The 13176-nt window shown below is 39.0% G+C and overlaps 1 protein-coding gene and 1 long non-coding RNA gene across 2 annotated transcripts; one reads left to right on the top strand and one right to left on the bottom strand.

The window, feature by feature from the left end:
• Positions 1–790: 790 nt before the first annotated feature.
• On the bottom strand, positions 791–7754 carry snw1 (SNW domain containing 1). The gene is made up of 14 exons (XM_068343008.1): positions 7707–7754; positions 7127–7280; positions 6861–7022; positions 6187–6282; positions 5836–5942; positions 5506–5610; positions 4657–4726; positions 4489–4554; positions 4152–4268; positions 3894–4035; positions 3160–3262; positions 2375–2492; positions 2072–2235; positions 791–1123 (listed from the first exon to the last, which is right to left on the bottom strand). The coding sequence occupies exons 1-14, from the start codon at positions 7718–7720 to the stop codon at positions 931–933; spliced, it is 1611 nt and encodes a 536-aa protein (XP_068199109.1). The 5' UTR covers positions 7721–7754; the 3' UTR covers positions 791–930.
• A 28-nt stretch (positions 7755–7782) lies between these two features.
• On the top strand, positions 7783–10624 carry LOC137613633 (uncharacterized). The gene is made up of 3 exons (XR_011038962.1): positions 7783–8972; positions 9331–9408; positions 10358–10624. It is a non-coding gene; the product is annotated as an uncharacterized lncRNA (long non-coding RNA).
• The last annotated feature ends 2552 nt before the right edge of the window (positions 10625–13176 follow it).

Genomic DNA, 13176 nt, shown 5'->3' with positions numbered 1-13176 from the left:
TGTAATTGATAGACTCAGTTTTGTTCTACTCATTGCAGAAATGCAGAGCCCATTTCTGGGAAAACTATTGTTATTACACATACTGTCATAAAGGCCCTTCTAAATGCTATACATTTTTAGGCAGTTAATTATCTATGTGAAAAGAATGATTACGTGAATGCAAATAAAAAAAACGTTGTAAAAGTTGAGATTATGCAGTTCTGACCTGGAAGAAGAAGAAGGCAAGGAGAAACAATGTGCATCACATCAGCATTTGTAAATACAGTACCACAAAAACCTCAGAAAGCCCAAATGGGATACCGTTTACACACTATGCAAAATTTATTCCATTGGTAGTAATGAACAGGAATTATAAAGCGGTTCTGCTTGACATTTAACTGTTTACACTGCTGTACATATCTGCCATCAAATACAGGCTTTGATCACAAATACAAATTGGTTTTAAATAAAACACAGCGCCCAAAAAATAAAAAGGGCTAGTGGACAAATGTACACATGAATAGGGTCTGTACGATTGGGGCTAAACATAAAAAAAATTCTGTATGATTCAGGGGCCAAATTATCTAGAAATTTTACCTCCCATGTCTGAAATGATCTTTTCTCCCTTCGTAGTTTTACAGATTTCTATCTGACACTCAGCTTTGCTCCATGTGTTAAATGTAACGTTTACTCATGTCGTAGATCAGTAAGCCATATGCTCAACACGTTCTGAGTAGATCAGAGTAAATTAATAAAAATGTGAAAAAGAAAAGCAGACTATCTTTCACAAGCTTTCATGTTCTCAAACACTGAAAGTAAAATATTGATATATCATCGATGAAAGACTTGAGTATATTACAAAAAACTGTCCCACCACTGACAGGACACACACTACTTCCCCTTCCGCCCTGTCTTGAAGCTGGCCCACACAGACTCTGTGGCCAGTTGCTCTCACTCCTTCCTGCGCTTCTTATCATGATAGTCGTCCTTTGAGCGGCTGCTGGTTGAAGGCCTCTTGGAGCCTCCGTGCTGCTTGGCCTCCTCCAAGAACTTGTCCAGACCGAAGGGATCCTCCTCAAACTGCACTGGCCCTTCCCTCCTCTGTCCATGATCGGCACCTGAGAACTCTTTGTCTGGAACAAACCTGAGGGAGAACAGTAACAGACAAAAAGATCATTATTCAGAAAAGACCTATTTAATCGCGGCGATGTTTTATAACCATCACAGTTCAAACAATCTAGGCAATCATTACATCCTGCAAAGCGGTGATATATTGTAATTGTCAGTGTTTGTGTGTTCGTCCGTCCAACAAATATCTTCACAGCCGTTGAAGATAGAAAGATGAAAGAAAAAGCACATTACTCAGGCGGCAAAGGGGATGAAAACGAGATGATGACCCTGACCTTGAGAAAACTAGGTCAAGGTCAAATTTCAACTTTTGTACATTTTTTCGCACATATCTCAGGAACTGGATAAGATAGAAAGACAAAACAAAAGGTATGTTATATTCAGGGAGGCAAGGGGATGAAAATTATATCACAACCTTGAGCTTGAAAAACTAAGTCAAGGTCAAATTTTCACTTTTATACCTTTTTAGGTGCACAACTCTGAAACCTGATAAGATATAATCACAAAACAAAAAGCAACATTTTCAGGAAGCCAGCGGCACAAAAATGTGATGTTGTGTCTCTGACTGCCTTGTTTAGCTAATGCAATCAAATCCATGCAGAAGAAAAACAAAACAAAACTGAAACAAATAAACTTGTGGCATTCAACTCTTTATGTATGCACATATGGACGAGATTGCTTATGATGCACATTTTTGAAATCATCAGTAGCATCTGTTAAGGACAAATTAACTTAAACTTGACATTACTCATTTGCAAACCCTTTGCTCTTAAGAACCTAATCCTTTGCTCACTGCTATTTTTTTTGCAATGTGTAGAATTGTTTTACATGGCTCACTGAAAGAGCTACTAGTGACTTGATCCTACAAACTGGCACTCATTTAAAATGTGTTCAGGGATTTTATCACATAAATTCTTAGGAAGTCAAATGAGTTCAAAACAATTAAAGACAAAATCGCCAGTACCTGTTGTCTTTCACAATTGTGTCAAAGTCATCTGCGTAGGCGTCCTTGTCAATATTCTTACTAGGCCGGTAGATGTTGGAAGCCATGTCCCTGCCAACACGGAACGGTTGGCTGTACACGTTATATGTCTCATCCTCACCACCAGCAAAACCACTATCCATACCCTGGAAACAGAACAGAATTTTGAAAATATTTTATGTCAACAAAGCAGGGAATGAAAATCTCACTAAATGTTGACAAATCTTTTATCAATACAAATCATTTCAGCGTCTACCGATGCAGTCCTGTGCGCTACACTCTAACCTTGCTTTGATTGAAGAGCCTCTGGTCATACTGGGCTTCACTGGCAGAGCGAGGGTTGGGCACTCCCAGAGCAATGAGCTCACTGATGTCTCTGTCCTGGTCTCTCTGCAGCTTTGACCTGATTTGGAGAAAGATTTAACAGCAAAAATGAATGACAAAAAAGACAAGAAAACGCAACTGCATAAAGCTTGCTAGGGGCAATTCCATGACTAGGACAGTGCTGTTAACATGGTTAAAGTGCTGACACATCTAAATATTTTCAGAGGCAGGAGCAGCATTTTACACAATATACAAAAATACTGAAGATTTTTTTTTGCATGCTCATAGATAAAACATACGGTAACTACTAAAATTTTACTTTTCCAAATCTTTTTCTTAAATGCTTTGAGACTTTTACGTCCCGACTGTCCATCAGCATGCAGCAAATTAAAAGTTGGATGAAAGGCAATTTTGCGATACGATGGTTTTGGCTTACTGACAGTTAAAATTGAGATTGTAATGAGCTCAAATCTGCATTTCGATTTCTTTCCTCCAGACACTCACAGTTCCAACAACTGCCAACCTGATGGTGTGCGCACACACACAAACTGATCCCACATCTCATATGTACAAACAGTATGGGAATAACTGTAAGGACTGCTGCCACAGTAATCTGCTGGATCCTGCTGTGTTTGTTGAGTATTAATGCCGGCCCCATAAATGATTCAGCAGCGAGATGTGCATTTGTGTTTGTGTATACTGAAATAAAAGACAGGGAGTTCACATGCGGAATGTTCAAAGCGCACCTCTTATCAGGAGCGGCCCTGGAAATATTCCTATCGTGCTGTCTCTCTTTCCTTCTGTCATGGCGGATCTCATCACGCTCTCTGGCCTCGCCGTCCTCGCCACCTATCACGGTAGACGAGTGGGGTTAGATGGAAACAGAGCAAAAAACGTGATACATTAAAAACAAAAAACAAAACAAAAATACCCATAAGGAATTTGAGACACACATGGTACAGTGGAAGTGCAAAGGTGGAAGACACATGGGGATAGAGAGGGACAGTATTTGAGGAAAGAAAGGCAGAGATGAGCAAATTTGGAATTGGAGGTGTAGAGGAGCAGATGTCAGAGATAATGGGAAAAATCAGACTGTATCGTAATGGAAAAAATGGGAGGCCATTTAGTCTCCCAGTTAGTGGTCAGTCAGCTCGTTTCGAAAAACACAACTGACAGATGTTGGATTCCTAGCAAACATGACACTTGATAATTTCCCATTCTGATTCATTTTGATGCATCAAAACTGAAAAAAACAAAACAAAAACAAAAACCCATCAGTTACAGTACTGGAGTTTCCTTCTGAAAAATGTGTAATTTCAGAAGGGAAGCAGACACATTATTTCATGGCTTACTGGTCGTCAACCCTGGCAGGTGAAAAAATCGGTCATTTATAGCACTCATGTTTGATATTTGGACATAGCAACAGTACTGACAAAGAAACACAAATGCATACAAAATAGTCCTCATCTTCAGGACTCACCTTTGTCCCCATAACTTTTGATCCCTGCCCTGCGGTCTCGAGCCATTTGAGCCAGCTCCCTGAGTTTCTCCTCCTTCTTTTCTTTCTCCTTCTGGGCCATTTTCTTCTCTACCTGAGCTCTCATCTCCACTGCCTCTCTGGCCTGAAGAAAGAATCAGCACTTCAGTATGTAATGTGTTTAAATATGGATTGTAAGAAAGGACCTATTTAAAGAAATAAATCTGATCCACACAATCAAATAAGAAAATGGAAGCGCACCTTTCGATCAGCAATGTAGAGTGCCTCGGCCAGCTTTGCAAAGTTTTCATTGATGTGAACTGTTTGTAGCCCCCTACCATCAGCAGCCAGACGTTTGTCCAGAGGAATGGTGTAGCCCTGAAACATTTTAAACACATTGACAAGGTTAAATGGGAAGAGGAGGAAAAGGTAGGATGGGAAAAAAATGAAATTACCATAACAAGATGTGGTGTCCTAAGAATCTAAAAATATTCATGCCTTGTATTGAAAACAATTCACAACTCTACATGACACATTCACAAGCCTGACACTAACAGATACATAAAAAATGTTCCAATTACTGCTGTTGTTCTGTTACCTTGGCGTTTTTCCAGTTAGAAATGCATGGAGGAATCTTCCACTCCTGCTGCTCCTTGACTGTCATCTACAACACACAGGAAAACTTCAAGCAATCTCATTTAGATTCATCAACACAGAAAGAAAGTACTAAAAAAAAGAATGTTTTGAACACTTCAGAAAGTAGTACCTTTCTGCTTGGGGAATGCATGACAGGGGCGGGGGGAGATGGAGGGCCTCGAGGAATCTTCTTGTTGATCCTAAAACACACGATAAAATCCATCAATTCATTTCATCATGCTGAGGGTTGACATGACGCAGGTTTAAAGATTTTCCACAGTAATAAATTATTACCATTTAATCAAAAGGAGTACAGTACGCCCTTGTTACTCGTGGTTAATGCGTTCCAGGAACCACACGCGATTAACAAATTCCTTGATAGAGCGACAAACTATTTATCTTATTATTTACGGTAATTTAAACGTTTATGAGCCCTCCCCATACTGGTATTAAACCACTTTCTATCTATATTACCTTATCCCACATTCTTATCGGCTGTTTAAAGCACTTTTGTGTCTCACGGAAGTCCGAGACTCACGGAACTAGTGCAATTCCAGATGCTATCAGCCAATAGAATGTGCGTATGGTATCATGTGACTGCCTACCAAAAATCCGCGATGAGGTGAAGTCGTGAGCGTTGATGCGCGGATATGCACTGTACCACCAAAATCTTAGCATTGGGTTTAATTTTTTTCATGCTACTTTCGACTCCTTCTGCTTTTTGGGTTTTAGTTCTCTCTTAGATCTCTTAGGTTTTCATTAGGTCAAAATACACTATAAAAAGACAATCTTCACAAATAAGTTACTGTAATGAAATAAATGATAAGTGGTATCAAGGAAAAATGTAAAAGTTTATTGAGACCAAAACAGCCCCAATACTTATTTAGAATAACTACATTAAATATCCAGCCTAATATAAAGCTACAAAAACATCTACACATATGCTTAAAGCTATGATGCTGGACATATGTTCACTTACTTGAAACGTGGAGGTTCCATCGGATCTTTCTGCATTTCTACCATACGGATCACCCGCTGTTTGGCCCCTGAATTAAAAGCCACTCCCTGCTGCGATGGTGTGTATCTCAGGGGGACAAAAAGGAAGATTTGTCAGCATGCATAAAACATTTATGTTCATCCACAACATATAAAATATAAGAGATGAAGACAAATTTTGAATGAATAAATATAGACATGGTCCATCACATTGTCATAACTGGGGACCTTTTTTATAACTACCTTATTTTAAGAATGGTGAAATACTGTTGAGCCAAAATGATTTTGAACTTATCATAACTTTAATATATACCTGATGTATTGGGCAGGGGCTTGTTTGTCTGCAGCTCTAACAGGCATGGCGGCAGCAATCTTCTGAGAAACTTGCTTGTCCAAGGCCGCACGAGTCTTCTCTGTCAGCTACAGAGGATAATTTATTTATGTTAACATATTTCACAGTCAGCAAAACAAAAAACTTAAATAAAATTGTATTTACTTATCACAGTGAATCTAATTGTTTATGTCATAGATTTCTATTTACAATTCATGCTATAATTGACACAAACACAGATATTTCACTACTCAAATAGGTCAAATATATTCATCTATAAAATCGATCCATTACTTTTGGACTTTCCATACATACATGTATAAAATAGCTCACCTCTTTTACAGTCTCCTCATCAGGCCGCCTAAGTTTAGGAGCGTCTTCATTGAGAACTTCTTTTGGAAGAAGGTCTGTGTACTTACTGAAAACCACCTGTAGCAATTAAAAAATAAGAAATGGTTATCAATTACTACGGTAATGTGTAATATAATATGATGTTTGTGTACAGTAGACATAGTGTAACAGATTTTGTCAAAATCATGGTCAACTTTATTGTCAAATGTACCATATATGCACGATGAAATTACAGTCCTCTCAGACCCACAGGCAGTAAAAAAAACATGAAAGAACCGCTCTAGCGGGAAAGAGAGGAGTCGCCATCCTATCCTATCCCAAATAGGTTTGGGATAACATAATATAATAATCATAACATAATAATTCACCAACATAGTCAAGAGACTTATCAAAATTAGTGTACACTAAAAATTACAATATTGTTAATGTGAACAACTATTTTCATTTCAGGTAAGCTTCAAAGATACTCACGCATGCATTTTTAAATGAATATTGAAATATCATTAGTGACTGCTGGTTATTTGCCAGTACAGTATACCTTATCCTGGTGTGAAAGAAGAGGATGCAGAAGACAGGGTTGGATTGAGGCAACTGATTCGCTGTGGTGACCCCTGAAGGGAAAAGCCGAAAGGAAAAGTAGAAGAAGAAGAGTATACCTTATCCTTGTTTTGTCCTTGTCTTGCAATGGCATCATATTTGATCTTTCCTTCTGCATCCACCTGCACAGCCAAAGCATTAGATGTTTTCTTCTTTCTGCCCATCTCCAGAGGAAACTGGGCCACATGGATCTCTGGGAAAGCTCCTCCATCTCCAAAGTCCTGCAATGAAACAGATTTTATGGTAACAATCGCAAGGTGGAACTTTCGATGTTTATAATGTTTATAATCCTAATAAAGACCGACTTCAGGCAAAAAAGCTTCACCTCCAAGGTGCGAGGCACCCAGCCTTTTCTGTGTCCATAAGGTGGGGGCTCTCTGCGGGAAGAAACCAGGGCGGTGGAGTAGGACTTTTGGACCCTGATGCTCTCTTCTGCCTCTAGCTGGTCCTGGGACAGCTGTGTCGGTGCTGGTAAAAAGCTGAACACAAAACAATACGGGTTTTGGTGACTTTAGCTAAACAGCTAAGCCTCGCTACCGTTAGCAGGCAGGATCACAAAGTATAGATTAGAACAACTACCCATAAAGTAGTCGGGCTGTATATATTGCTTAATTTTCGGGATGAAATTAGTAACTGTAACCGTCACCCCGATGGTTAACAGCGTTACACATGTGTTGAAGCCAATGCTGCGTGCTGCTGAACTAGCTAACGCTAGCTAAAGTACAGGAACGTTAGCTGCAAGCATTAGCATCGATCAGAATAGGAAAAACATTACACAAAGATCGTAAAATACCAGTAGGAATATAAAAAAAATGTAACGCATAGAAAATAAAACACAAAATAGAGTCGACTTTTGATACAACTGACATGATTTACAACTTATAAGGCTTTATTATTGATCTCACCTCGTCAACGACATTTTCCTTTCTTCCTTAGCAGCGTCGTGCGCACGCGCAATGCTAAAGCGCGTCTTACGTCACGTTCATCCTGTTAGTTCAGCTACGTACCGTACAGTGGTCACGTTCATCCTGTTAGTTCAGCTACGTACCGTACAGTGGTCACGTTCATCCTGTTAGTTCAGCTACGTACCGTACAGTGGTCACGTTTATCCTTTTACAATGTAACATTTTTAGGATATTGTCACATTCATCCATTTTATGTTTTCCTCTAATTCTATTTCCCTTCAGGTTTTTTTCTGTGATATTAAATGATAAAACCTGTCTTTACAACGTAATACACAAAATTATACCACCTGAATTTGCCTAAACTAGGAAGAACGGACCAAATTAGTACCGGAATATTCAAGACTAACTTGACATAAATTATTCATGAAATATTGTTCTTTTTACAGTCATCTGTAGTCCAAAAATCATTAATTATAAAAACTAAACGTTGGAGAAAATGACGATAGGCCCTTCACCAAATTTAGAGTCTAAAGTGTTAAATTCGGTAGTAACACTGGTAGAATTTCCCTAAAATGCAAAAATGGTGGTGAATCTAATGTGTTTTTAATTTTAATTCAAACTTAATTTTTGTGCTACCTGTTCATGTGACACAGATCAATTCTCACCATCTTCATCTTGCTACCTTTTCTTACTGAATGTCATGCATCGCCTTACAGTCTGACCACACGGGTAATGAGTGCCACAGGCTAACTCATGTTGAATACTGGCTTAATGTCTTGATGAAAACAGTGTCCCTATCTCGGGATTTTCAAAATCTTTTTAAGTAAATGGGCAGCATGACAAACACAATCTATATTTTTCTGAGTACATTAAACAGATGAAAATCCCAGTCTCAGATGCCTTCGATGTAGGAGTGGAGTGGATTTCAGAATCTTCTCCTTAACAGAGCATCGGTGATTTTATTTTCATAGTGTGGGAACCTACACCGGCAGGCAGACAACACAGCTTTGGGTCCAAGTAGGAGGTGATAAAGGTTTGACGGTAGGATGACTCTCCATGAGGTTTTCAGTTCGCTGGTTGTGGGAGCTGCGCTCACTTTTCTGCAGGTACTTCATGGTAGAATGTTACTCACTGCCATTTGATCTTCTAAATGCCTATCCATTTCATTTTATCAGGATAATTGTCATTGCTTGGAGGACACACATTTCAGCAATGCGACCTCTCAATGATTTACTTCACTGAGACCTGAGCTGCCAGGCTGTACGGGTAAATGACTAAAAATACACGTTTTTATTGAATATTTTATGGATAGGCATTGGGATATGTTGGTCAAATTGCTGGTTTGTTTGGTAGACAGAACGTGAACCACAATTTTTCCTGTCCAAATATGCGGTGGGACAGCTGAGATCAAAAAGTAGGCCCACACCTTTTAGTTACGTTCAGTTGCTTGTGTTAAATTGTTTTAATGAGGCTGACTTCTAACATGGTTCTTCTTAAAGGGACCGGGCCGGCCACTTTTTATAGGAAAATTTGTACTTTTAATTTCTTTTTCTGTGTTGCCCTCCTGAATTTTATCCTTTTTTAAGGGGTGCTGGTGGTTCTCCCCTCTGTGTCTTTGACATAGGATACTCGTTGTACAAGGCCGGACCTACGCGGATGCCTGCACCTTATAGGGGGATTGCACTAGTGAGATACGACCTCGGTGTGTACTTTTAACAATTTTAACACGGTGTGATATTTTATAGTTTTCATTAGATTTTAAGTGTGGAGTTTTATTATTGCATGTTTGTGTTGGTATTGGGCCTGTGTTTTTACCTTTGTCTCACCAGGGGCCTCCGTAGCGGTGGTCTTGCATCTGCGGGACCGACCTTCCTAGACCGAGGAGAATCCACCAGCCTTTTATTACAATGTTTTAATGGAAATGTTTTTTTAACTGTTTTATGCTATGTCTGAGGGGCAGCAATAAATTTTGAATACAGCTATATATACCTGCCTCTTATCAATTGTCCCTCAGCGGGGAAGATATAGTGTCAGCCACGCCACACTTGGAAAAGTTTTGTGGGTCCTCCTGCCCAGTCTCAGGAGGTGGCGTTGTCTGACTCAAAGATGTAGCCAGCCTCCCCAGTTACCACAATAGTATTTCGCTGCAGGAAACTGGTATGAAGGAGAGAAGGAATGTATATTTAATTCTGTATAAGGTTTTTTCAACACACGCGCACACACACACACACACACACACACACACACACACACACACACACACACACACACACACACACACACACACACACACACACACACAATGTGCTTCACTTCTTTGACACCAAAACACGTATTAAAGTTGACACTGTGAATCAATGGGAGAACATAGGAGGATACAAAAAGATTTTGAAGTTGAAAGTGCGAATTATCTTGTTACCTTGTAGAACTTGTTTTCATGATGAATGAATGAATACATGCATCTTCTTTACTACCTTAATAATCAGCAATGAAAGTAGGATTGCTGATTAGTAGTTGTTGGTTTTTGTTAGTTTTTATTTCTTCAATCCAGTAATTGCTTTTGGACTTATCTGTGTCTGCATCTTTCCCATCTCTCCCTCTCCTCTCTACTCTATCCATCGTTCTTCCTTTCCCTCTGTTTCTCGGAGCAGGAAGCAGTCTGTCAGTGTCTCAGCAGAGACATAGTTTATTAATGTGACATAGGCTCACAAGGACACATCAAAGAAGATCAATCACCCAGATTTGGCACAGGACAGAAAAGTTTAATGAACCCAATTGTCTTGGTGCTTCGCTTTTCAGCAATGCCATATCATTTAACACTGAAGAACTCCATGTCATTTGCAACCTGCTGCAGGATGACTGATGGAGTGGAGTGATCATTTCACTCAAATAAAATCACCCTTCAGGGGGTTTGCATAAATACTGCTTCAGGTTTCTGATTGATGTATTTTATTCAGAATAAAAATAATAGACAACCCAGGGAAAGGCCAGTTATCTTCATTAGCGTTAACGTCTTAAGAGCAATATGTTCATCTCCTTAGGGTTTGATCAGGACAACATGGAAAATGGTTATCTTAACACACTGCTAACAATGGGAGGAGACAACCACATACTTGTGGCAGATAGCTTCCACGCAAGCTGACACGAAGGTGGTAGAACTCTAGGGCAAATTCCTTTCAGTGCCAAGTTTGTATGTTCTTCCAGTGTCTGCATGGGCTCTTGATGGGTTCTCCGACTTCCTCCCACCTCCAAAAAACATGCAGCTTAGGTGAATTGGTCATACTAAAATGGATGTAGGTATAAGTGTGAGCACGAGTGGCCCAGCAATGAGCTGGCATCTTGTTTGGGGTTTACCTGTGACACATACGGTGGATAAGCAGCTGTAGGCGATTGTGATTGTCTCATCTAGAAAAATAGATTGATGGTATCACCGTTGATGGTAAAGCAGTAGAACAGAATGGGCATCCATTTTCATTAGAGAAAAGTGATACTACATAGAAACGCACATTCTTTTCAGGGAATAAAATAAATCAAAGAAAAGGTGTCTAGAGAAAAAAATTAGAATACCTGTACATAATTTTTAAGTTTTTAAATTGATGTCTGAAATTTCAGTACAGAGAAAAGAAGTGGTAAATCATTGCATTCTGTTTTTATTCACAGCCTCTCAAATGTTTCTGTATCAGGGTTGTGGTTTGTTTCCTTAGGACAGAATTAAAGCTTGAATTAGCTTATCAAAAGGCTGTATATACTGTATATTTTTTGCTTCTATGTTCTTTTTTTATAATTCTTTCCAATAATATTAATCTTAATACACATCTCAATATGATAAATTATATTGTGTACATAAAGGAAGTCTTATTGTCCAACACAAAATTGCCTCAAGCACAAAATGAGTCATATTTACTTCAAAATGATCCCTGCAATATGAAATAAGTGCAGTTAGACTCTTTAAATTTAGGGCACATTATGCTATCAAAAAATTATAATATTTAGTTTTCCAAATAAAGACAAAGTTGTATTTCCCCTTTTGAAAGCAATAACAGAAAATAAAGTGATTATTTAGTCACATTATTTACATGTGGAAAGAACTAATTTTCGTTTTTTTCCTCTTTATAAAAAGTGTTCCCTGTCCACCTTAGGTGCTGATATTCCTCTCTAAATTCACTAAAAGAAAAGAACATAGTGTTCTACTGTAAACTCATCAGTTGCTTTAACTGTGGCAATGAAAATAAAGTTTCCCGTCCTTTCCCTGTCTTTTATCAAGAGTTTTGTTCTCAAAGCCGAGCTCTTCCCTGTTGGAAATGATTCATGTCACAGTTATTGCCAGGTAAATAGTGGGAGCAGAACATGATGAAGAGGAAAATAAAAAGAGATAAGAGCCTTGTGGCTCCTCATGGAGAGAGAACAAAAAAATGAAACCAACTCAAAGTGGGTCAGCAGTCTCCCTGTTCCCAGAGTGGTTACATGCACAAAAATGCATACTATGAAACACATACACACAAACTAAAACACTCAAGAGGACATTTAATGCAATGAGGCACAATGTGTTTGACAAAGTGAAGCAATCCTATGGTGTTACTTCTTGTATTTTTTGTTGTTCTGCAGCCTGGTTCCACCTTCCACCTAATACATCACAGATAACTTTATTACTATGTGGCAGCCATGATTACAGATGGCATAAAGATGGTCCCGGACTGAAGTCTGTTCATTCTTTACCTGTCAAATATGGTTACACAGTGGATGTCACTGGTGTTCCCTTCTGCAGCTGTTTTGAGGGAGAGCATCAGTTTGAATTACATGGATTTCTGTTCTGCATGTTGGGCAAAATCATCACTCTTAAATCCAGGAGACAGGTATGGAGAGCTGCTGTGTGTTCTGGTTGGTTATACTTGAATAGTTATGAGTATCTCATTTTCATAGACCTGGTGCAGCTTTTTTTGTTTCATGTTTTTAAAAAAAATTGTGTTTAGGAGATTGAAAAAGCTGCAATTTAACATTTCTTCAAAAGAATGTAGACGGACACTATCTCCAAAATTCAGCAACTTCACTTTCACATGGATAACTATCACTGCAAGTAAAAAGATAGATATGCTATTCTGGTCTTTGTATGGACTGTTCCTTTAATATTTACCACAGACAGTAACCTGATGTTGCTGAAGCTGGAGGCCATGCTATCTCTCCTTCCCGATGTAAAATCACTGCTGCTCGTTACTCCTCTGTGCCAACAACAGGATGGCGTCCAGAGAACGAGAGGGCCAAGCAAGGTCAGCAGAGGGCCTGCACAGCTCACAAGATCCAAACAAACTGAAAGCATTGCCGATGGAATACAACAGAACTGGGATTGATGGTGAGAGACCTTAACATGGGGGTGGATTGGGGCAATGGATGACACTTTATCAGACATTAATAAAGAAGAATGTCAGTCACCGTTGTGTACTAGTAGTTTGTGATCCTGATTTGGAAACAAATT

Source organism: Antennarius striatus, chromosome 19, assembly GCF_040054535.1.
Source record: "Antennarius striatus isolate MH-2024 chromosome 19, ASM4005453v1, whole genome shotgun sequence".
NCBI lineage: Eukaryota > Metazoa > Chordata > Actinopteri > Lophiiformes > Antennariidae > Antennarius > Antennarius striatus.
Note: the sequence above shows the minus strand (reverse complement) of the source record. Positions and strands in the feature narration are given on the sequence as shown.